Here is a 24,858-nt window from a genome sequence, read left to right as displayed (position 1 = left end):
GTGAGCTCAATCCCTCTCTCCCACCGTGCACATCTACAGAACGTGAGCTCAATCCCTCTCTCCCACCGTGATCATCTACAGCGTGAGCTCAATCCCTCTCCCACCGTGCGCATCTATAACACGTGAGCTCAATCCCTCTCCCACCGCACGCATCTAAAGCATGCGCAAGCTCAATCCCTCTCTCCCACCGTGCGCATCTACAACACGTGAGCTCAATCCCTCTCCCACCGTGATCATCTACAGCGTGAGCTCAATCCCTCTCTCCCACCGTGCACATCTACAACACGTGAGCTCAATCCCTCTCTCCCACGAGTGCCTAGGCTACCCTCCACACATCTGAAGCACGCACTCACTCACTGTTTCTACATCTATTCTGCAATCACTGGCTCTCTTTCTGCATTTCTAGCACTCTGACTTGCTCACTCACACTCTCTCGATGCATCTGGAGTGCGGTCTCTTTCTGCATTTATAGCATGCTCACAGTCTCGCTCTCTGGAGTCAGTACCTTACTCTTAATCTTTCTTCAGCTATGCTGCTCGCTCTCTCAGTACCTTTAGCGCCCTCTCACTCTAGGCGTTATTATTAGAGCACTGAGAGCGAGCCATAGAATTTCTCTTCCAATTTCTGTTCCCAAAGTCATACTAACCTAATTTATTTATTTTTTTTTCACAAACGACAGGGGGAACACGAGCGGCGGCTCTCACCTTCATTCGGCATTCCTTCAGTAATCCTTCCACAAACTTTGAATTTGTCTGTGCGATCACCGCCGGGGACAGATCTGACAATTTGGGCTGTCGAACGGTTTTCCCCAAGCTCCGGGCCTCCTGCATATATTTCTGCAATTAGTAGAAAACGAAAAGCGACGAGTAATGAGAGCGTTTATCGGAAATTGTTTATTTTCTCCAGAATCCGAAATTTAAGGGGGTCGGTCATTTATTTCATTAGTTATCTGTATAGCGGTTATATTTTAGACCTAGTTATTGATGGCTGGACCGTCTGTGACTTATAATACCGCCTTTGCATAGAGATTGCGGTATTTAGATCAAGGTTGTAGTTTTGACCTCCGGTGTGCTATGCAGTTGTAGTTTTGACCTCCGGTGTGCTATGCAGTTGTAGTTTTGACCTCCGGTGTGCTATGCAGTTGTAGTTTTGACCTCCGGTGTGCTATGCAGTTGTAGTTTTGACCTCCGGTGTGCTATGCAGTTGTAGTTTTGACCTCCGGTGTGCTATGCAGTTGTAGTTTTGACCTCCGGTGTGCTATGCAGTTGTAGTTTTGACCTCCGGTGTGCTATGCAGTTGTAGTTTTGACCTCCGGTGTGCTATGCAGTTGTAGTTTTGACCTCCGGTGTGCTATGTAGTTGTAGTTTTGACCTCCGGTGTGCTATGTAGTTGTAGTTTTGACCTCCGGTGTGCTATGTAGTTGTAGTTTTGACCTCCGGTGTGCTATGTAGTTGTAGTTTTGACCTCCGGTGTGCTATGTAGTTGTAGTTTTGACCTCCGGTGTGCTATGTAGTTGTAGTTTTGACCTCCGGTGTGCTATGCAGTTGTAGTTTTGACCTCCGGTGTGCTATGCAGTTGTAGTTTTGACCTCCGGTGTGCTATGTAGTTGTAGTTTTGACCTCCGGTGTGCTATGTAGTTGTAGTTTTGACCTCCGGTGTGCTATGTAGTTGTAGTTTTGACCTCCGGTGTGCTATGTAGTTGTAGTTTTGACCTCCGGTGTGCTATGTAGTTGTAGTTTTGACCTCCGGTGTCCTATATCTTGATTTGTATAGGAAAAGAAGGCGACTAAAAAAGAACGCAGGGTGGTTTTTGGCGGGCATTCACTAAGGAACAATAGAGCAGAAGGCAGCGCTATTGTCTCCTAATGAAAGCGGATGAAAATAAAAGGATCAAGCGCCTTTATTCATCTGTGTCTTTTATTTCCTTTCTTAAAGGGACAGTACAAAGCAGCATTTACCGGGACATCGTCCTCGCTCTTAATCCCATCCGAAATGACAATTGAAAAAAAAAAGTATTGGCCTTCAAATCCTTGGCAGAAAAAGGGTTAAAAATCATACCAACTAATCACAAGTACATTTTTCTAGAATGACTTTTAGACTGGCACTCATCAGATTAAATATGCAGTGGAGTTATGCGAGACCCTCACAAATCATAAAGATATGTAGTCTATTTTTTTTTTTTTTCTCCAGAAAACCCCTTTAAAATCCGGGGGAAAAAAATTACTCGGTTTACAGCACTGATTTAGACGTATGTGTCTCCATGGTTACAGACTACAAACAAACCCTGTGTAGTCAGGACCCTTTCATCTAAGCTAACTAGCAAATGTATGTTAGCAAAAGGTAGGAGACAGGTACGGGAATGGGATTGGAGGGTAAATTTGTAACCGGTTACCTTGGAGACGCATCGGAATGCAGAACAGTTGGAAAAGAATTTGAATCAAAAACTAATTTTAGCGTTTTTTTTTTTTTTTTTTTAAAAGTGCAAATAATTTATCATGTACACAGGTCTTTTTGGTCCATGAGTAGTGGAGAGAAAGCTGCTGCCAAATCACCTCTGACAGAGGCTTATCTTCTGGAAATAAAGGATTGGGCATGCTGAAATCCAACATGCCCCATCCAACTTTCTCAATGCATTTTGTAGAGTCAGGTCACCCTGATAAATATTAGAAAAAGCCGCGGTTTGGCCGACTTCCATCTAAATGTGTATAGCCACCTTAAGTGAGGTATCGGGCACCGACAAACTGATGAACCATCTATAAAATCAGATCAGAAGATCCCAAATTTAGCTGAATCTGTCCTATTTTTTTTGCACGGATGCTACTTTAAATGAACAGTTTTGTGCGTGTGAACATAAAGAAAGGCAAAAATGACAATAAAAGGAGAGATAGTAAAATAAACACTGCGCACACAATGGCGGCAAAAGCTCAGCTGTGATCGACAGGCGCATCAAAGCGTGGGGGAGGGTATACGATGCATTTTATGGGATGAAAAGCGGTGGGGTTCAAAGTGATCGACACTACAAAGCCTATCTACGAGGCAGCTCCGTGGGGTGGGGAGGGGATCGTGAGCGCTCGGTAAAAGGTGCAAACGTGAGCAAACAAGACAGACGTACCAGGCAGCACTCTGAGAAGGATTTTTTGGGAGGCCGTACTGGAGCGGGGAAGCCCTGATCCCACTCCCAGAATGCCATAGAGTTCTGGCGGAGCAAGTTCTCCTCTGACTGCTTAATGAGGAGACCACCCCCCACCGCGAGGAGGGACAGAAAGCAAAGTAAGAGAGAACACAGGCAGGCATGCACGCACATGACCCGGAGCAAAAAAGGGAAAAAAGAAGACAAAGTAAATACAGAATAGCAACATAAAAAGGCTCAAAACAAACAATGGCAGCAACCAAAGAGATGACATCGCGAAACAATTCACCTTAAAGGGCAACTCCACCCAAAATAACTTTTTTTTTGCCCTGCTATGGCAGGGGGTTACATCCATTTACCAGCTTCATGTTCAGCTTTTCCACATCGCTGATTGGAAATTAAGGACTTATTTCCTGGCGATAAATATATATCTTTTTCTAAACGGGTTCTTCATTAAATTTGATAACCTATAGATGAAGTTTGATGAGGTCCCAATGATTTAAATACTAATTTAAGTCTGATGTAAAGAGATTGCAGCATACAGTAAAGCAATAGTTTTGGTTTTATTTGGGAAAACAGCACCAATGTGGTTGAAAGTGGAATTGCAGCCACTTTACTACCTACTTCCAAGAGATAAGACGACTTGCGTAAATCAATAAACCAAAAGTAGGTCTCCCTTTAAAAAGGGAGAAAGGCTGGAGATTTATAGATATTAGGACTGATCAAAAATATCTGATGCACCCTGGGATTTGACGCCGTGTCAGTTGTCAGCAAACCTTCTACTTGACGGCATCCCAAAAAAATAGGAAAACAGAGAACTCTGAAATTTGTCTTGAATGGGGAGTCTCATCACAAACTACATTTTATACAATGTGGCCGCCAAAGTGATCAAAGAGGCGTTCGATCTGCTAGTTAGGTCTGAAACGATCGGTCTGATCGAATCGATCGATCATCCGCATTCCTGTCGATCAAAAATGTATGTGTTTGGCCAAGATTAGGTGTGCCTAAAAGCTGGCAAATTATGAGATAAAAGTGGATACCAGACCTAAACCTTAACCTACAGCTGTGAATGAGGTGGCTCAGTGAGGCAAAACTCTTTCCTCAAGGTGTTAATAGTCTGCCGGTGTTGTGAGACACGTCTGCCTCCATACAGATATGATTCAATAAACTATTACAGCAGCGTCCCGCTGTCTCAGACAGCAATTTCCTCGCAGATCTCCTGTGGCAATCGCATAGGATTTGACTATTTTAATATTCCAGGCATGCCTGTCGAGTGTCTGAGAACAGCGCTGGAAACAGATGTACACCGCCGTATAGTTCTTCCACAATAAATGTGATAATATATGTCTGAATGGTACTTTTCCAGCCATTGTGACCCCACCAAAGTCAGAGAGAGAGAAAGGTTACAGCATGCAGTAAAGCACACTATCTGTGTTTGGGAAAACAGCACCACACTGGTCAGAATGGGAATTGCAGCCACTTGTGGTAACAAGCTGTAATGATGGCTATGTTTACGACCACTTGAAGACCAGTAGTTTATTTTTAGAGGGGAGTTGCACTTTATATTTCATGTAGTTAGTCTCCGTATTAGGTTGGCAGGAAATCTGCGCAGTGATGACATAGCCCAGCTGATGACAAGAGGAAGGTGAACATGAAATGTGAAGTTCGAGAGGAAAGAAATGTCACCAGCTGAGAGGGCGGATTATCTGGTCGTACAGGAATCTGGAAAACTATTCCAAGTATGAGGCATGCCCACTGTCTACTACAATGGCTGCCATTCATGCATGGCACGTAGCCCAGAGTGAGCGAGCCATCACTAAAATGGAAGCAATCAAAGAGTTCAAACGGGGCAGAGAAGATTGATCAGCAGTCGGAGGTTCTTTTTTCCTTAATTCCCTGCTACATAAATGCTAAAATTATTTCTGCCTGTAGCCACCACTAGAGGGAGCTCACTGCATAATAAGGCTACAGTGAGTGATACACTAGTATGCAGTGAGCTCCCTCTAGTGGCGGCTGCAGGGAAGTAGAATTAGATCACATTGGTTTAGGATTTATACCATCCCTTCTCTGCCATCCTGAGAGCTGCCAAGGGGACTGTTGTGGAGAACGCACAGTGTACGATATGAAAAAAAGTGACCTGTGCCTTTAAGAGACATTTAAACGCAGTGCCGGGCGAACATTTCATTAGTGATCAGGCCTAAATTAGATGACGTGACGGTTATGCTGTGAGCAGAATTAATATTGGAACAGAAGACCGGCATTAATCATTCACTCGCTGTCCGTGATCAGGAGCCGGCGCCAGACTGTGACCTCAGGCTCTCCAGACACAAGGGGGCCCCACCGCCTGATCCTCCGCCAGGAGGGGGGCGGCCAAAGAGACGTCAGTCACAGTCATCTCTCCTGACCTCAGTGACCAGAGCTCATGTAAGGACAGGAAAATTCCTTTAATCCGGCATGAGTGGGACCAGAAGGGCGCCAGACATTCAATACAAAAATATAACATGATTACAGATTATCGGATGCCAGACTAATGGAAGATTTGTGCCATATACTGTTCAAAGGGGGCTTGGGACAGGTAATCAATGCCAGATCGGTGAGGGATCTGCCATAAGCAGCTGATGGAAAAGGCCGTGGGGCACCAGGAGTGGCTCACAACATTGTGCAGTGGTCATGACTGGTACTGCAATCTCCCTTCATTTGTTTAGAACTGAGCTCGCAGTACCACTCACGGCCACAACATAATGTACGGCGCTGTTCCAGTTCTAGGCCGTTGTGGCTCCTTTAATCAGATAATAGATGGGGATGGGTGGGGGAGGGTCAGATTCATGGCACCTGCCGATGATCTATCCTAATGTTGGTTTACAGAACACCTCACTAACAACATTTATACATTTCTAGACTATCAGATGCCGGATTAAAAGGAATTCTAGAATATTTAAATTTTTATTAAGGTTTTTTTGGAATACAATTAATAATTTTGTAATAGCTGTTTATTGCCAGATTAAAAAGTAATTTGTTCAATTTTTCAAGGCCCTATAGACATAGACTGGAGCAACCCGGACTTATATTATGGGATGCTGCGCAGCTCTGACCCATAAGTTAAATCTCTGGTACCGCAGATCAGCCCTATTAGCTGCAATACCAGACGTGACCTGCGGACTAGAGGGAAGCCGATTACAGAGCAGGAAAGCTGAAGGTAAGAGGTTAATTCACGACGTGCGCCAATAATTAGCGAGGGCAAAGCCATTGCGTCGTAAAATAAAATGAGAGCGGAGTAATTTGCCATCTGCTGTTACGCATTGAGCTAGCCATCACACGCCGCGACGACGTACCTCCCTCAAGTCGTTGTCTAATCCGAGGTGCTCTGAATGCTGCCGCTGGCGGTCCTTCCTCCGCTGCGCCGTGGCGTTCCGGCTGACCCACCGACTGTAGGTACAAGACAGAGGATAACAGGCGACCGCGCTAAGCCACAATGTGCTGCTAGACAGAAATAATACCGCACACCGCCATACAGCTGCATACGAGCACCGATATACACTATCGCAGCCTGGGGCTCATTACTGAAAGTGCATCAATTTCTAACAAACATTAATATTCATGAGGCTGTAACTCATTTACATACAAAGTGCAGCATACCTCAAGATCATGTAAACTCATCACTTTTATCAGAAAACTCAATTTATCTACAAAGTGTTGTATTTTATAGGAGCAGTATTATAGTAGATATATTCCTGTACATAGGGGGCAGTATTATAGTAGATATATTCCTGTACATAGGGGCAGTATTATAGTAGTTATATTCTTGTACATAGGGGGCAGTATTATAGTAGATATATTCCTGTGCATAGGGGGCAGTATTATAGTAGATATATTCTTGTACATAGGGAGCAGTATTATAGTAGTTGTATTCTTGTACATAGGGAGCAGTATTATAGTAGTTGTCCAGGAAATCCCGCGTCGCCGATTGGTCCGGCCGTGGCCAATCAACGACGCAGGATTTCAGAAAAAGATGGTGGCCGTTAGCGGCTCATCTGCGGGACGGAGGTCAGCGGCGGTGCAGCGGGGAGATGAGCGGCGCGAGGCGCTCATCGCCCCGCTGCTGGCAGCACAAGTACCCCGACGGGCGCCGCCGCTCACCTCCATGCGGCTAACGTCGGGAGATCAGCAGCTTGGCCCGCTGATCTCCGGAGGGCAAGTGTGAACGGAGGACCGGTGCCGCCGGTCGGGATGCTTCTGCTGCGAGTAGCAGCTCATCTCCCGGCTTCTCGCAGCAGAAGTAGCAGCACAAGCAGCGCTGCTCCCCAGTCCTCACTAATACGACGCTGATTGGTCGCGGTTGATGCCCGCGACCAATCAGCGATATTGGCGCCAAATTTAAACACGCTCTCCAGTCCTCACTAACACGGTTCGCTGATTGGTCGCGGCCGCCACCAATCACCGATATTGCCGCCAAATTTAAACACCGTTTTGCTGATTGCGCCTGGTCGCCTGCATACATATTCTAGAACAGGGTTCCCCAACTCCAGTCCTCAAGGCCCACCAACAGGTCATGTTTTCAGGATTTCCTTAGTATTGCACAGGTGATCACCTGTGCAATACTAAGGAAATCCTGAAAACATGACCTGTTGGTGGGCCTTGAGGACTGGAGTTGGGGAACCCTGTTCTAGAATACCCGATGCGTTAGAATTGGGCCACCATCTAGTAGTATTTATATTCTTGTACATAGGGGCAGTATTATAGTAATTATATTCTTGTACATAGTGGCAGTATTATCTATCTATCTATCTATATCTATATATAATTGTCTTATCCCGTCCGTCCGTCTAGGAAATCCCGCGTCGCTCATTGGTCCGGCAGCGGCCAATCAGCGACGCGGGATTTCTGAAAAAAGATGGCAGCCGTTAGCGGCTCATCTGCGGGACGGAGCTCAGCAGCGATGCAGCGGGGAGATGAGCGCCGCGAGGCGCTCATCTCCCGGCCGGTACCAGCAGAAGGACCTCGACCTCCAGACCCATCTGCGGGACGGAGATGCAGCCGGGAGATGACCGGCGCGAGGCGCTCATCTCCCGGCCGGTAGCAGCGGAAGAACCGCCGGCGTCGCTGACCTCCATGCAGAAGAGAGGACCGGGGAGCGCCGCTGCGGGTCGGGATACTTCTGCTGCGAGCGCCCACTCATGTCCCGGGTTCTCGCAGCGGAAGTACCCGCACAGGCAGCGGCGCTCCCCGGTGCTCACCAAGACGATTCGATGATTGGTCGCGGGCAGCGTCCGCGACCAATCACCGATTTGGGCGCCACATTTAAAATATCGGCCGCGACCAATCAGCACAGCGGTGTTTAAATGTGGAGCCAAGATCGGTGATTGGTCGCGGCCGATATTTAAATTTGGCGCCCAAATCAGTGATTGGTCGACGGCACCGCCAGCGACCAATCAGCGATTTTTAACACAAATGTCCGGACCTTTGTAACACCATGCAGATACTGTGGGGACATCAGCGGTTAGGGTGTGAAGGGAGGACCGGGGAGCGGCGCTGCGGGTCGGGATACTTCTGCTGCGAGCAGTCGCTCATGTCCCGGCTTCTCGCAGCGGAAGTAGCGGTACAGGCAGCGGCGCTCCCCGATCCTCACTAATACGAATCCGCTCCCCACCAATACGATTCGCTTATGTGCGGAGAGCGCGACCAGCGACCAGTCACTGATTTGGGCGCCACATTTAAATAGCGGCCGCGACCAATCACCAATTTTGACGCCACATTTAAACACTGCTGTGCTAATTGGTCACGGACGCCAGCCGCGACCAATCAGCGAGCTCGGCGCCAAATTTAAACAACGCTCTGTTGATTGATTGGTCGCAGCCGGCCACCACGACCAATCAGCGAGATGGCCGGCAAATTTAAACGCTGCTCTGCTGATAGCGCCCGGTCGGCCGCATACCTATTCTAGAATACCCGATGCATTAGAATCGGGCCACCATCTAGTCTACTGTCTGGTCTTGTCTGCCTGCCTGTCTTGGAAATCCCGCGTCGCTCATTGGTCCGGCAGCGGCCAATCAGCGACGAGGGATTTCTGAAAAAAGATGGCGGTCGTTAGCAGCTCATCTGCGGGACGGAGCTCAGCGGCGATGCAGCCGGGAGATGAGCGCCGCGAGGCGCTCATCTCCCGGCCGGTACCAGCAGAAGGACCTCGACCGCCGGACCCATCTGCGGGACGGAGATGCAGCCGGGAGATGACCGGCGCGAGGCGCTCATCTCCCGGCCGGTAGCAGCGAAAGGACCGCCGGCGTCGCTGACCTCCATGCGGAAGGGAGGACAGGGGAGCGGCGCTGCGGGTCGGGATACTTCTGCTGCGAACGCCCGCTCATGTCCCGGGTTCTCGCTGCGGAAGTATCCGCACAGGCAGCGGCGCTCCCCGGTCCTCACCCAGACGATTCGATGATTGGTCGTGGTCTTCGGACCCGACCAATCACTGATCTTGCCGCAAAAGTTAAACACTACTGTGCTGATTGGTCACAGACGCTATTTAAATGTGGCGACAAAATCGGTGATTGGTCGCTGGCGCTGCCCGCGACCAATCAGCGATTTTTAACACAAATGTCCGGACCTTAGTAACACCATGCGGATACTGTGGGGACATCAGCGGCTAGGGTGTGAAGGGAGGACCGGGGAGCGGCGCTGCGGGTCGGGATACTTCTGCTGTGAGCAGTCGCTGATCTCCCGGCTTCTCGCAGCAGAAGTAGCTGCACAGGCAGCGGCGCTCCCCGGTCCTCACCAATACGATTCGCTGATTGGTCGGGTGCGGAGAGCGCGACCAATCAGTGATCTTGGCGCCACATTTAAACACCGCTCTGCTGATTGGTCGCGACCGCCAGCACGCGACCAATCAGCATTATTGGCACAAAATTTAAATCCCGCTCTGCTGATTGGTCGCGGTGGCCGGCCGCGACCAATCAGCAATTTTGGTGCCAAATGTAAATACCGCTCTGCTGATTGCGCCCGGTCGGCCGCATACATATTCTAGAATACCCGATGCGTTAGAATCGGGCCACCATCTAGTAGCAGTTATATTCTTGTACATAGGGGGCAGTATTATAGTAGCTATATTCTTGTACATAGGGGGCAGTATTATAGTAGCTATATTCTTGTACATAGGAGGCAGTATTATAGTAGTTATATTCTAGTACATAGGGGCAGTATTATAGTAGTTATATTCTTGTACATAGGGGGCAGTATTATTATAGTAGTTATATTCTTGTACTTAGGGGGCAGTATTATAGTAGTTATATTCTTGTATATAGGAAGCAGTATTATAGTAGCTATATTCTTGTACATAGGGGGCAGTATTATAGTAGTTATATTCTTGTACATAGGGGGCAGTATTATAGTAGTTATATTCTTGTACATAGGGGGCAGTATTATAGTAGTTATATTCTTGTACATAGGGTGCAGTATTATAGTAGTTATATTCTTGTACATAGGGTGCAGTATTATAGTAGTTATATTCTTGTACATAGGGTGCAGTATTATAGTAGTTATATTCTTGTACATAGGGGCAGTATTATAGTTATATTCTTGTACATAGGGGGCAGTATTATAGTAGTTATATTCTTGTACATAGGAGCAGTATTATAGTAGTTATATTCTTGTACATAGGGAGCAGTACTATAGTAGTTATATTCTTGTACATAGGGGGCAGTATTATAGTAGTTTTCCATGTAGCAATGGGTAGTATTATATAAATGGCCGCTGCAGGTGATTACATAACAGGACTCGGAGGATAATCCGGACATGAAAGCATTGCAGGCATTCTCGCTTTGTACAGGACAGGCTCTTACTTGTTGCTGATCGGCCCGTTCAGCAGAACGTCTGACTGCAGTTTGGGGAAGAAGCCCTGCTCGTATTTCCCTTGCCCGATCTTCATGTCCAGCAGGTGAGGGTGGATGGCCGTGTGATCCATCTTTGTCAGACGCTGCTCGATGGACACAGCTGGAACAATGAATATACCAGTCAGGGGCGTCGAATAATATAAAATTGCGCTACCCCTCAAACAGAGCTTGCACATAACTCCACCGCCAATACATTGCAATATTCGGGAACTGGTACTTAAAACAGATCGATCGTAAAACCCTTTTTACTGTAAATTAATATGAAAACCATTTTTCCGATATCTTACTTCTAGGCCGAGATATGATTGTTTGAAGTTTAAGGCCCAAAGTCTGAGGCTGCACTACTGAGACATCCAGATATTTCCTCTTCTGACGTGTCCGCTGTAGTTTTTTTCATGGAATCCAAATAACTAACGTATGTGTATATATTGATAACATTGTATTCAACACTACATGCTGCAGAAAAGACTATGCAGTCATGAGAATGTCTCAGTGGTGCAGACTCAGGCTTTAGGCCTGTAACTTGAAAACGCTCATATCTCAGTCTAGAATTAAGATATCGAAAAACGGTTTTCACATTTTTAATGTATGAATTAGGGACTTTTCTGTTTAGCTCCTTCCTTTACGCAACTTCTGACGGTAGGAGGAGGACATTGCATGTACTTGTTGTTATAAGTGAGCAAAGCCTGCAACAAAGTGAAGGTGGGAAGAAAAAGCAAGAAAAGAAATGTGAATTTAGTACATGTAAAAATATATATAAAATCACATTTACAATCCGTCTGGTTTCCTCCCGTGCACAATGCATGTGGCTTTGGGGCTTCAATGTGAACAGTCGTTAATCGCTGGAGGATCAAGAAACCTAAAAAGTAAGCATTATGTCTAGCGTTAAAAAGGCGGGAGCATGGCTGCCGGCGGAGCGATTGACAGCGATCCGCGCAGCCGATGGGCAAGTTACTGCACAAACATGGTGAGGACGACTATGCGCAGCCTCCGCAGCACAGAGGATTCCGGGCCGGCGAAGGCTTCACTGCGAGTCCATGTCTCAACGCGTCCACAATCTGCTGAGGGAAGGGCCGCACATCTCGATGATCAACGGGGCGTGAGAAATAATGCAAGGAGCACTTAAAGGAGAATTCCACCCATAAAACAACAAAAATGCAATGGAGCCCACAGGACTTACCGGCTTCTTTCAAGGTGGTACACGACTGGTACGTGGAGGTCCGAATGGCTGGTGCCCGGACGTTGTAAAGCCGGGTTTTCTCAATGCGGGAATCGAACACTCGGAGCAGAGGTTCCTTCTCTTCCCACAGAGACATGATCTTATTATCGATGAACGTGGCGAACATCTGCGTCTCGATGAATCGGGAAAGGAACGGGAGGTACGGCTCAGGCTGGTCGGAGAGGAAAGAGGCCTGAAGAAGAGGAGAAGCAGTCACTGATAGTTACAGCCTGTATCATACCCCAGAGCTGCACTCACTATTCTGCTGGTGGAGTCACAGTGTACATACATTACTTATCCTTTAGTGATTCCGAGTTATCTGGAGGATAACACTAATATGATCTTTACCTTATCGAAGTTCTGCATCTGCTCGCGGTTTGTGAGCCAGGACTCCATATCGTGTGCGGCTTGTATAACGAAGGCCTCGTAGTCGGCAAACATCTGCGTGAAGCGATTAGCAAACACCTCCCGGATCTGCACGTTGAGCTTGTAGTCCTTCAGCTCGCTCTCCGCGCACTTGAACTTGTGTCCGTCCTCGGCGTCCGTCAGAGGAACGCTGATGCTGATCTTGTCCATTTTGATCCCCGTCCTTTTGGTGAGAGCCTCCAGCCGGGCCATGGTCTCGTTCCCCTTCAGCAGCTCGTACATGTTGATGTTGTGACCTGAAAAGTTCCCGTTCTTTTTGTCGTTCACCAAGTCGTCCAGCATCAGGCTTTTCAGCTTGGTGGCGCTCTCGCTGCAGTGTAAGTTTCCCTCCGGGGGTATCCCATAATTCAGAAGAACTTCAGAGATTTCTTGGATAAATTCCAGTTTGTTTGGGAACTGGGGGAATTCCTCCGGGAGCTCGATAAAGTGGTTATCGATATCCACAAAGCAGAGGTTAGCCTGCGACCAGAAGATAAAAAACTGTGGTCAAAACATTCCAGAATGAGAGGTACTTAAACAAGTCTGTGTCATGTGGAGAGGCAGTCTACTGTACAGAATATTCTTGCATATTTACTAACAGTCCTGATTTTGGCAGGATAGTCCTATAACTATAGGTCAATAGAGGCAGAATTTATATAAACAGAGTCCTCCTGGGGGGGGGGGCGGCTTAAAGGGGTTTTCAAGAAAAGAAAAAAAAATTTAACGGATCAAGAAAATGGATATAGAAGTCACCCAGGAAAGAAACAAGGGGGGGGGAAGGAGAGAGATGGAGCTGCAGAGATGGACATGTTTTAGTAATTAGGTCAGTCAAATATGTATGTGGTTATAATTATTATTTTGCCTACTGAAATCACGGGTTTAGGAGTGCTGGAAGAAGAGATAGCAGCTGCTTTATGTTGGGTCCACCCTCATGTATTAGCCAGAGAAGCTACTATAAGATTTTCTTTTTGGAGGATCCAATGGTGTAATACCCAATATCTCCTCTGGAGGTGCTGAAGGAGCAAATCGCTACTTTCCGCACTGAAAATTAGTAGAGGATCCCAGTTTTCTTTCCCTAAACACTTTAATCCGTGCTACTACAGCAGCCTAAATCTCAGCTCTGGAAGAGAATGAAGGTTTAATCAATCCTGAACTTTAACCTTTAAGGTGGAGCGTTCACTTAACGGTCGTAACTGAATTACAGCCCTCATTAATGGCAGCATCTGTGTACCCTAAAAGTGTTTTTTGTTGAGTTTTTATGGATTTTTTTTTGAACGTCAAGTTCTGATTGCTGTCGGGCTCATGGAGGCAGGTCCGGAACGACCATGCATGAATGAAAGTGGACACCCCCTTTAAGGCTTTATTCAGCCTGATATTCCAGCTATGATTCCTTAAAGTGGTATTTATGCCACTGAGATAAGAAAAAGGGGGTCTAGTGACTCCTGAACGTTCTCCATAGTGAATATGGATGAAATTGCGCTACTGTCCCTTTAAGACTCCTGGGAGCTGGCAGCCGTACAAAGCAGTTGAGTCAGAATACAAATGAATCCCCCCCCCCCCTCTTTTTTTTTTTTTTTTTTTTTTTACATAATCTGCATATCATCCCAACAGACATGACTCACGGGCGACTGTGCCCACGCGAGATGTGGTGCCCGAACCCACGACGGGAGAAGATGCTGCCGCGAGCAGGAAGGCAACGCCACCTCTCCTAACGACTGACCCGGAGGGTCTATAAAGGAGGGATTCCTCAGTTGTGACCCTTTTATGAGCCAGGAGGAACAGATGGCCTGTCTGTGATGAGACATCACCTTTAACCTGGTGCCGAAAACTACACCCACTTCAGTCTGTAAATAAGGTGGCCTTCCCCTTTAAAAGACAGAGCCGCAAAAGTAATCCAATCAGTGTATTAGGTAAGAGCTTCCACCCCAGGTTCAACGTCCACCGAGGAGAGCGGAGGGCACAGCCGGTGGCGGCAGTCACAGGACGATCCCTCTGACGTCACCATTACTCAGCAGCACCAGTCACCCAGCTTTCCCGCACTCCAGAAAAGCAGGAGGTGACTCACCTCCTGCGGGAGCTCCAGCTTGGAGCGGTCGGTGCCTTCTTTTGACTGCAGGCCCATTAGGTACGGCACGGGGGCGTCGAGGAAGTGCAGCAGGGAGGCGGGCAGGATGGGCACGTACACGTGCTGCCACTGGAAGGGGAAAAGGAGCGAAGTGATCCCCTCCGCCACAGTCATCAGCCGCTGGTAATCTGCAAGGGAGAGAAGGAGTTAAAAAAAAAAAAAAAAAAAGTTAATATGGCTGCCAATGGGGAGACGTCGTGGAGGCGGCAGCTACAGGACCCGGGTCATAGAGACAGATGTGGCGCTAATGTGATTTGTGACACCTGCCAGGAGATGCTGGGAGTAGTAGTGTCTCCATCCTCGGGTCTGTAGTGTGTATAAATAAAAGCATCTCGGCTCCGACTGCTGAACAAGGGAATAGCGCGGCCAAGATTATTACTGCGCCACTGCTCTGTGCTCGCTTGACCGAGGCGCACTGTGACGCTCCGCGGCAGCCGAGGCGCACTGTGACGCTCCGCGGCAGCCGAGGCGCACTGTGAGGTTCGCCTTACCTTGCGAGTACAGCAGGATCTGCATCTCCAGTAAGACACAAGTGAAGAGCTGGACAAGGTTCTCCAGTCCCAGCAGCTCAAAGGTCTCCCTCAGGGGGTAGTCGGACAGGGGCAGCTCGTTAGGCCCCGGCCGCTGACACACGATGGGCTCGTATACGCCGTAAAACTTCAGAGAGCGGCCGGGCGGCGGCAGTGGCACCTCGTACAGGATGTTATGGATGTAGCTCTCCAGAGGCAACGGCGGCGGTTGCGGGGAGCTGACGGCCTTGTAAAGCTGAGACAGGAACTTCTTGCACGACTGCATGAATGGCAGTGGGGTGATGAGACAGATGCACTTGGAGACGTAGAGCGTGTCCCTGGAGATGTCGTAGGAGTTGTAGCGCTGGAGCTTGGCGAGTGACGTGGCGTCCCCATCGTCCACGCTGCTGGCCAAAGAGTCCATGCTGCAGGACGACGAGGCGTAGACGCTGTTGCACTGCTCCGCGTTGTGCATCTGGTACAGCGTCTGCATGGCCGTACAGATCTGCTTACTCGTCACCTCCTCAAAGAAGGTCAGGACGAAGCCGTACGTCCGTGAGCCGTCCTCCCTGGTGATGATGAAGGAGTGGAACTGGGGGTCCCGGTTGTCGGCCTGCGTCCTGAAGGACAAGCCTTTGGGCATGCAGAGCTGCAGAAAAACGATGGGAGAGTGAGGTGTGGATGGTCCTGTGTGCGGGAGATACAACTCAGGGGGGCCGCAGGACCCTCGTATTAGAAATAGATCTATTACAGAGGTCTAAGCTCTAGATTATAGAGCGGAGACCTCCTGACAAGAACTGCCCTAGAGGACCCCCGACTGTCATGTATTCCTTGAAATACTAATGGGTGATCCCAGATGCAAATAACTTCTTAAAGGGATAAGTAGACCCCCCTCCCAATGAGGGGCTTTTTCTATAGAAGAAAATGGATGAGGGACTTCCCTCTAATAGACCCCCACCAATCCCGAGGACGGGAGGCCCGAAATCCACTTTTTGCATGGAGCGGTACTGAGCATGTGCGGCCACCACTACAGTGACATCGGTGGTCGCACATGCTCATTACTCCTCCTTTCGCACATGCTCATTACTCCTCCTTTCGCACACGAGACTTAGGGACCCTTGATCTCTGGTGGTCCCAGTTGTCTGACCCTTAGCAATCATGCATATTTCACCTCCTATGCGTCGGTCCGCCATCCCTTAGTCCTTACCATGTTGACGGCATCTTGATCAAAAGGGTTCCACTCCACGTTCTGCGGATAGTGGGCCAGGACCTTGGACTTGAAGGTTCGTCTCACCGGACTCTGGTCAAAGTTTTCACCTAGTTTGAAAAACAATGATACAAAAAGTACAGAACGAGGCAGAAATCTCCATTGGACTCCCTAGTCCAAATCTGTAAAAAATAAACAAAAACTTCCCGATGGTGCAAACTAAAAACAACCGTAACGATCTGCAGTTCATATAAAGAAGTCGTACTTAAAGGGGAGATCCACCTAAGTTTTTATTGGCACACTCGTACCAGATGTTTCCAAGCAGCGCTGAAGTGCACAGAGACTCGAAACGAAAGGTCATTAAAAAAACAAAAACAAATTGAGATGGAGTTCCCCTTTAAATAGTGGACCATGAAAATCCCCACTGGAATCTGATAAGACGCCTCAGCAGCGGAGATCGCACAGCTGCCTGTCCATAAATGCTCTGCCGTCACGTAGCTCGCTTCTAGGCAGAGCGCCAGGGCTGACATCAGAGGACAAACGACACCTCGAACAAGTGATTTGTACACAGGAGCTTGTGTTCTGTGTTAATGAAGGGGATTCATTGTAAAAAAGAACAACAAAAAAAAAAATATACAAAATAAATGTGAAAAAAATAAAAAGATCAAAGTTAAAACAATAAATAGAAAAAAAATAATCCAGCAAACTGCAAAGTAAATGAGATCAACATTAACGAAAGAAAAAAGACTAAGATAAAAACTAAAAAAAAAAATTTTTTTTGTAAAATACAATTAGGTGATAAATAAAATACTAATAAATCAATGCAAAGTGAATAAGATGAAAAGCAAAAACAAAACATTCATTAGCAAGTGGGAAAAAAATACTTTGCATTTTTGCTGAATTTATTGGTATTTTTTCCCCACTTACTAATGTGTTTATTTTTGCTCTTAATTTTTATATCTTATTTACTTTGCATTTTGCCAAATTAATTTATGATTTCATTTTATTTCTTGTATTTTTTGTATTCATTTTGATAACCCTTTGCAAATTTTTTTTTTTGTATTTATCTTTAGTTTTTCTTTTCTTGCATTCATTTTGATCTTATTATTTCTTGCATTATTTTGAGAAGTAAAAAAAAAAAAAAAAAAAAAAAAAAAACACAATTGACACCCCCCAAACAAAAATAAAACCAAAAACAAATAAAAAAGAGAAAAAAAAAATAGAATAAAAAATACTAGCAAATTCAGCAAGAATGTTAAATATCAAAATTAATACAAAACCATAAAAGCAAATATTCATAAGTGAAATCCAATAAAAAACTAATATAAACTAATTAATCCTAATATACAAGCATAATTCCTCTCCAGTTTGTACTCCGTCCATCCTCTCATAGTGGGTGCTCCTTAATCGGAGGAATTACTCAGAACTAAGCATTCAACCCCCCAGAATGCCCTATGGAGACCAAGGATGGGGCATATTTAAATTCAACATGTCCGATCTCTCTAAACCGCCTGATATTTGCAGTCAGCAGAAAGTCAGACTAATCCCTCACAACACATTAGTTTGGCTTTGACTTTTCTAACATTAAGGCTGTGTGCCCACGATGCGTTTTTTAAGCGTTTCTGCAGTTGCAATTCCGCCACGGAAACCCTTAAAAAAACACTTGGTAAAAGGTCTGCCATGTTCCCCAATGATCATCCGCATGTGCTGTGCACATGATGCGGAAGTTTCGCTGCAGATTATCATTGTGGAAAAATCCTCAGCACTACCAATTATTTTGCGGAAGCGCGGCGTTTTCGCCGCCATTGACTTGCATTGGAACGCATTGAATCTGCATCACTACATCTGTACTTGCAGAATCCATGCGTTTCAATGTGCGGATGGTACCCGGGTGTGGAGGACAGGAGACTCTCCTCTGGACCCGGTACCATAGAAACTGTAAAAAAAAAAAGAATAAAATAAAAAAAATATACATTATACTTACCTTCTGATGGCCCCCGGTGTCATTGTCTCGGCTTGCCGGCAGCTCGCGATGGTCTTAAGGACCTATGCTGACGTCATTTAGTCATGTGACAGGTCACGCGACCGCTGATGCCGGCAGGTCCTTTAGTCTACCGCGAGCTGCCGGCAAGCCAGGACGCATCGGATAAAGACACCGGGGGCCATCAGAAGGTAAGTATATATTTGTTTTTTATTTTTTACCATTCTTTCGGTCACACTATATATGCCGGTTGCATGGATTTATATAGTGTGACCAAGTTGTAAAGCACTTTCCAAGTGATGCTAAAAATCGCTTGTCAACCCGCATGCGGAAATGCATGTGAAGAACGCTTCACATCCGCTTGTCCCTGGCAGGAAAAACACATGTACAATCCGCATGCACAATCCGCATGCACAATCCGCAAGCGTTTTTTTCTGCCAGGGAGATGCAGAAACGCTCAGGAAAAAATCCGGAGCATTTCTGCATCGTGGGCACATAGCCGTATAGACAACACCCTTGGGTGTCTTGTTTGACAAGGGGGAGGAGCTAAGCATGTTTCTAATGGCAACCTGTTTTGAGGGCAGGCTTGTATCTGATCGAGAAAAAAAGACCTAAAATATCTCCTAAAAATAGAACAAATAATAAAAATATTTTTATGTAAATTTGACCCGTGACAGTGTGGGCGGGATTTAACACAGCTAATTTGCATATCTAAATCATCAACGATCACTGGGATTTAAAAGCAATAGTACAGAAGACAAGAAAAAAAAGCAAAAGAAAGGAGGGGAAAGTTATCAAGACTAACAATACTTACCATGGAAAATAATATGATATCTCTAAACACCGCTGACATCTGCTCCTAACTGGAAACTGTCAGCAAGCAGGTCAACGGATCTATTAATATTCAGAACACTCAGAACACCGGCCGGGAACCGGATTTTAAAGATAAAAACGTAATAAGAGGACACGGCAGCTGACATGCTTGCTGATGGTTTCCAGTTATAGGAAGAACTTTTTTTTTTTACTGCACAGACTAAAAGTAAAATTTAAAGTCTCATCCGGTTTCGCAAATTAATGATTGGCTACTAGGACATTAATACGGCGACATGATTGAATCTAACAATGTGCATTGCCCAACTCGTTAATGAGGAGAGGGGCTCATCGTTTGCATATAAATTAACGACTAAGACCAGCTAAATCACCACCACCACCAACTACCACCACCACCAGATTACTAGTAATGATAGCCACACATAAATGGACTGTATTAATTGGCTGGAGAGACTCCACCCATGAACTGAAGCTCCACCCACAGTTGGCTTAGCTCCACCCATGAGGAGCCGAAGGTTCTACTTTCTTTTTTAAATGGAACTTTAGAACTTCCAAATCATTTACATGTGTGGCTAGCATGAGAACGGCGCCTAAAAGAACAATCAGCGGCTACCTAACAACACCAAACGCAAAACGAAGAAGGAGGAAGAGGAAGGAGGAGATTAGCCTAACTTTATTTAAAACCCACAGGAAACAAGTGAGCAAAACATCTTGACACATTAAAGGAGGAGGATTTGCAAGTTAGAACGGGTTTCCAAGTGGGATGGGGGGGGGGGGGGGGGGGACTACAAGTCGCAGCACATCCTGCCTGCCAAGTAAAGGAGTGTGGTAATTACCTACCAACAGTCAAACAGGTGCGACACCATATTTCGTATGATGTGGACAAAAAAAAAAAAAAAAACTAAAATTTTTGCTAAAAAGTGTTCAATTTCGAAGTTTTTTTTTTTCCTTAAAGGGATTGTTCAGATTTTTTTTTTTTTTTTTTTTAAAGGCTGCTTTTTTTCCCCCAGAGGGTGATAACCTATACAAATCGGCCATCATATAAGGACACCGTATTAGTTGTCACACAGCTTTCCTGAAACAGACCTAGCCAGGAGCTAAAGCAACGAGGGTGTTGAAGAAGAAAGTGGACTTGTTCCGCATATCAACCAATCACAGTTCAGAAATTAAAAGCTTTACTGTGATTGGCTGCTATGGATATCGAGGACACTTATTTCTGTGACAGTTTTGATTTGTTGCTACGTGCAACGAGGGTCAGAGTTTTGATGTTTTCGGCCATAAATAAAATATAACAAGGTAATATTCAAAAAACATTATAGTGGATTTCGAAAAAAAAAATCCAATCCGTTGCTACTAATCTTCAGATGGAAAATTCCTTTAAGTGCTTGGGACAATGTTTACAAGATGCTTTTAGCTCATTTTCTACCACATCGGCAATTACGCCGGACGAGACAGAGTCGCGGATGCGCAGGGAAAAAAAAAAAAAAAAAGGCTTCAGGGGTTGGGAGGAGGGACGTGAAGCAAGCGACAGATCAAAAAGTGAGCAATCATTGTGATTTTGAGGGATTTAAAGTGGGTGAAGTGCAGAGAGGACTTATGGTGTCGAGCCTAGGTTACCTTTAATCTTACCATCTTGGCTTCTGCCATGTCGATCTGCTTCTAGCCACTGGTATAAAACTAAGTGAACAAAAAAAAAACAAACAAAATGGCCGTGTGAATATAATAATGAGGGTCCTGAATGGAAAGGAAAAAAGCAAAATTAGTACAGACAACATAAAAATGCAAATATGACACACACGGATGGAGAATGTGCAAAAAAAAATGCAGCAAAGGGGGACCACTGATCAATCCCTTTAAGGCAAGGTTTCCATGGTGACTTAAAGGGGACATCCAGGGAATTTTCTCCTATCATATCTCTTAATTGGGCTTGACGTGCCGTCTCAAAAAAAAAAAAAAAAAAAAAATTCCTCACATATCGCAGATAGTCACGCGCCATTACTGGAATGTGATAGAAAAAGAAAAAACCCGCGACACAACCAACAAATAGCGGATTGTGACCTTGCCGGGAAGGAATCTTATCTGTGGTGTAATTTTAGAAGCCGCCGCCGCCGACCGTGTCAGCGACTTTAAATAGCCGCGCGCCCAGCGGCGGAAGATAATTGGTACGACATCTGCATACGATTACCACAAAGGAAATAAGGAGGATTATAGACGGCGGATAAAGGGTCAATGTCTCCTGCGGGAGAGGAATAAAAATTCACTACGGGGGGGGGGGGGAATGATGAAAATAGGCGATGAATCCCCGGCTGCTGCGGGCGGCGGCGGCGAAACACGCGCGTTGAATAATTCATTGTGAAAGTAAAATAAAACCAGAGGCTATTTTCATTCATCGGTCTTTGTTTGGGGATGGGAGGCCATAAAAGCTTTATAAAGGAAGCTGAAAAATCAATATGGACGCCAATACAACTCGTCCAGCGAAAAAGTCAAGAAGTATGGGGAAAAAAAAAAAAAAAAAAAAAAGACAGTAACCCAGCTTTTCCAAGTGCCTGACTGGAAAATGATTAGAGATCTGATGTATTTCCACGTTTTCAGTCACATTTTCCAGTCGGGATTCTCGGAAAGCTGAATGAAAAACCATGAGAATAGTTACCGCCATTTTAACTCTCAAAAAGGCATTTCCATGTTCCTGACAGGAAAATAATTAGAGCCGGGATGTGTATCCGCATATTTAGTCACATTTTCCTCTCAGGAGTCAAGGAAAGCTGGATGAAAAGAGTCTATGGGAACGGCTGCTGAAGTCATAATATCAAAAAAGAATTTCAAGATTCCCGATAGGAAAATAAATGGAGCTGGCATGTATTTCTACATCTTCAGTTACATTTTCCTGTCAGGAGTCTTGAAAAGCTGGATGAAAACCCATCTATGACAATGGTTACCGCCATGTTAACTCTCAAAAAAAGCATTTTCAGGTTCCGGACAGGAAAATATATAGAGCTGGGATTTATTTCCACCTCTTTGGTCACATTTTCCAGTCAGGAGTCTTGAAAAGCTGGATGAAAACCATGAAAGGGAAAATTACTGCAGTCATAAAAGTAGCCATCCAGCTTTTCCGGGTACCTGAATAGAAAATGAAGAGCACTGGGATATACCTTCCCATATATTTAGACACATTTTCCCATCACGAGTCTTGCAATCCAAGCATGGATCGTGTTTCATGGATGTGTCAAACCGGAGCAGCCATATTTAGTAGTCACCCAGCTTTCCCGAATAGAAATTTTTCAATTACGTACTTGTATTGCACAGAGGAACATATTCCTACAGAAGTAAAATGACTTTTCCAGTCAGGAATCTAGAAAGGCTGGATGACTACGAAAATTTGCGAATATGGATGCCAACGACAGCATTATCACTTTCATGCCTGAAAAATCAGACAGCGTCAGCGAGTGATATACTTATGTATAAACTCCATTTTCCAGTCAGGAGCTGAGAAAAGCTAGATGACAACATCTACAGGAACCCTTAATACAGCCATGTTAGCCGTCACCCAGCTTTTCCAGGTTCCTGAATAGAAAATTAACAGAGCTGGGATGTATTTCCACATTTTTCCTGTCAGAAGTCTCCATAAAAATCTCTATATGGACTGTTACCTCAGCCATATTAGTGATCACCCAGCTTTTCCAGGTTTCTGACAGGAAAATCTTCAGATATGTATTGCAACAGAAGTAGAAAGATTTTTCCATTCAGGAATCTAGGAAAGCTGGATGACAGTGCATATGTGGCCTATAATGCTATAATCGGTCGTCACCCAGCTTTCCAAGAAACAGATTTTTTTTTTTTTTTTTTTTTTTATAATATCAGCTGGTTATGTTCTTCATTGTAACATTAACCGCCTGATTACATGTGTTACACGGTAATATTCAGATGCCTGAGGCCCCCCGCCCGATACAAATGACTTACAGCTGGTTACGCGGGCGACGCATAGGTGACGGCTCCAGCAGGGAAATTACCGGGCGAATTACAATCTCAGACAAAAGACTTCCATAGTGTGAACTCGATGGCAAGAACACAAAATGTTTACGCGTCGTCACCAGTATTGGTCGTTAATCTCACCCTAGACACAACAGGGGTCTTAAAAGTGACCTCCAGTGAACAGCTGAAACCTCAGGCATTACTCCACTTCATCTCCACAGCTCATTCCTTTCATGTCAAACTCATCCAGGTATCTGAGATATGAGGAGATGTTGGACGCCATCCTCACAATGGAAATGCAACAGCTTCTCCATGATCCCACCCGGGGTCGTCACGCTGTGGAGATGCAGCAGCTTCTCCATGATCCCACCCGGGGTCGTCACGCTATGGAGATGCAGCAGCTTCTCCATGATCCCACCCGGGGTCGTCACGCTGTGGAGATGCAGCAGCTTCTCCATGATCCCACCCGGGGTCGTCACGCTGTGGAGATGCAGCAGCTTCTCCATGATCCCACCCGGGGTCGTCACGCTGTGGAGATGCAGCAGCTTCTCCATGATCCCACCCGGGGTCCTCACACTGTGGAGATGCAGTAGTGTAAAAGGATGGGGTCATGTCAGCGAGGCAGAAAAAAATTAGAAGTTACAACATTAAGTAACCCTTCCTACACCGAGCTCCCCACTCCCTATGTGGGCGGTAACCTCCGAAACCCCACGTTACAGGAGATCCGCTACTGATCATCAACTTTTATTAAAGGTTGAGGTCGGACAAGAAATGAAGAAGTGAAAAATGCAAATCCTCAGCTGCCACAAACCGCACCGATCCTTCCAGACAAGGCGAGCAGCAGCTTGTGGGTTTTTTTTCACATCTTTAATTGAATATTTAACATTTCTGACTCGGTAAAGTAGGTCAGGTCTTTAGAAAAGCTAACAAGTTTCTTCCTCCGCTAAATTATGCAGATTTTGGGAATCGGCTGACGAGCGGAGAAGTCTTCTAATATTCACGATTCAACTGGTGCTTATTAGGTTTGAGTTGCAAAATCCCCTTTAAATTCTTAAAGGGGTTCTCTGGAAATATATTACCAATGATCTATCCTTATCTGACCTCTAGGAGCCCAATGAAAGGTCACATCACATCCCTTTAGTAGCACCTAAGCAGAGACTACAGCTCCTTGAATGAGAGGGACTAGGTAACAAGGTTTTTGAGAACATCTTAAAGGGATTGTCCTTCAAACCACATGCATCAGCTATACAGAATAGGTCACAAACGTATGATTGCTGGGGAAGTCCGATAGCAATCCTGGGAATGAAAATCCCAAAAATTGCCTTTGTGAATAGAGCTGGTAGTGAGCATGTGCGACCATGCCTATAGACAGTGAAGTGGTCGCACGTGGTCAGTAGTGCTCCATTCATAGGGATGTAGAGGTAACACCCAGTGACCAATTTATAATGAAACACCGATCCAGGGTCACACACGAGACATATCAGTGGGACGGGCTGCCATGTATTTACAGCTGTGCTCCCCGCCGTCCTTGCTGCCGCCGCCGTAGGGCAGGATTCTGCAGAGCCTTTATGGCAGCTTACGGCTGATCACTCCTGACAATTC

At 45.9% G+C, this 24,858-nt stretch overlaps 1 protein-coding gene across 3 annotated transcripts in view; it reads right to left on the bottom strand.

Annotated features, from left to right (window-relative positions):
• Nucleotides 1-24,858, bottom strand: part of DENND5B (DENN domain containing 5B) — a 53,276-nt gene that overhangs the window by 15,142 nt on the left and 13,276 nt on the right. The window contains exons 2-10 of one of the 3 annotated variants that reach the window (XM_073650104.1): nt 20,905-20,964; nt 16,476-16,585; nt 15,251-15,917; nt 14,700-14,887; nt 12,578-13,114; nt 12,191-12,422; nt 10,960-11,110; nt 6,463-6,556; nt 705-836 (exon numbers count right to left, since the gene is read on the bottom strand). In XM_073650104.1, coding sequence (XP_073506205.1) covers nt 705-836; nt 6,463-6,556; nt 10,960-11,110; nt 12,191-12,422; nt 12,578-13,114; nt 14,700-14,887; nt 15,251-15,917; nt 16,476-16,585; nt 20,905-20,964 — 2,171 coding nt within the window. The remainder of the gene's footprint in view (nt 1-704; nt 837-6,462; nt 6,557-10,959; nt 11,111-12,190; nt 12,423-12,577; nt 13,115-14,699; nt 14,888-15,250; nt 15,918-16,475; nt 16,586-20,904; nt 20,965-24,858) is intronic. The other 2 variants (XM_073650105.1, XM_073650106.1) reach the window with 2 other exon arrangements.

The sequence above is a fragment of the Phyllobates terribilis genome, unplaced genomic scaffold (assembly GCF_046119375.1).
Source record: "Phyllobates terribilis strain yellow unplaced genomic scaffold, ASM4611937v1 Scaffold_10__3_contigs__length_209671492, whole genome shotgun sequence".
Taxonomy (NCBI): domain Eukaryota; kingdom Metazoa; phylum Chordata; class Amphibia; order Anura; family Dendrobatidae; genus Phyllobates; species Phyllobates terribilis.
This window is presented reverse-complemented; position numbering and strand designations above follow the sequence as displayed.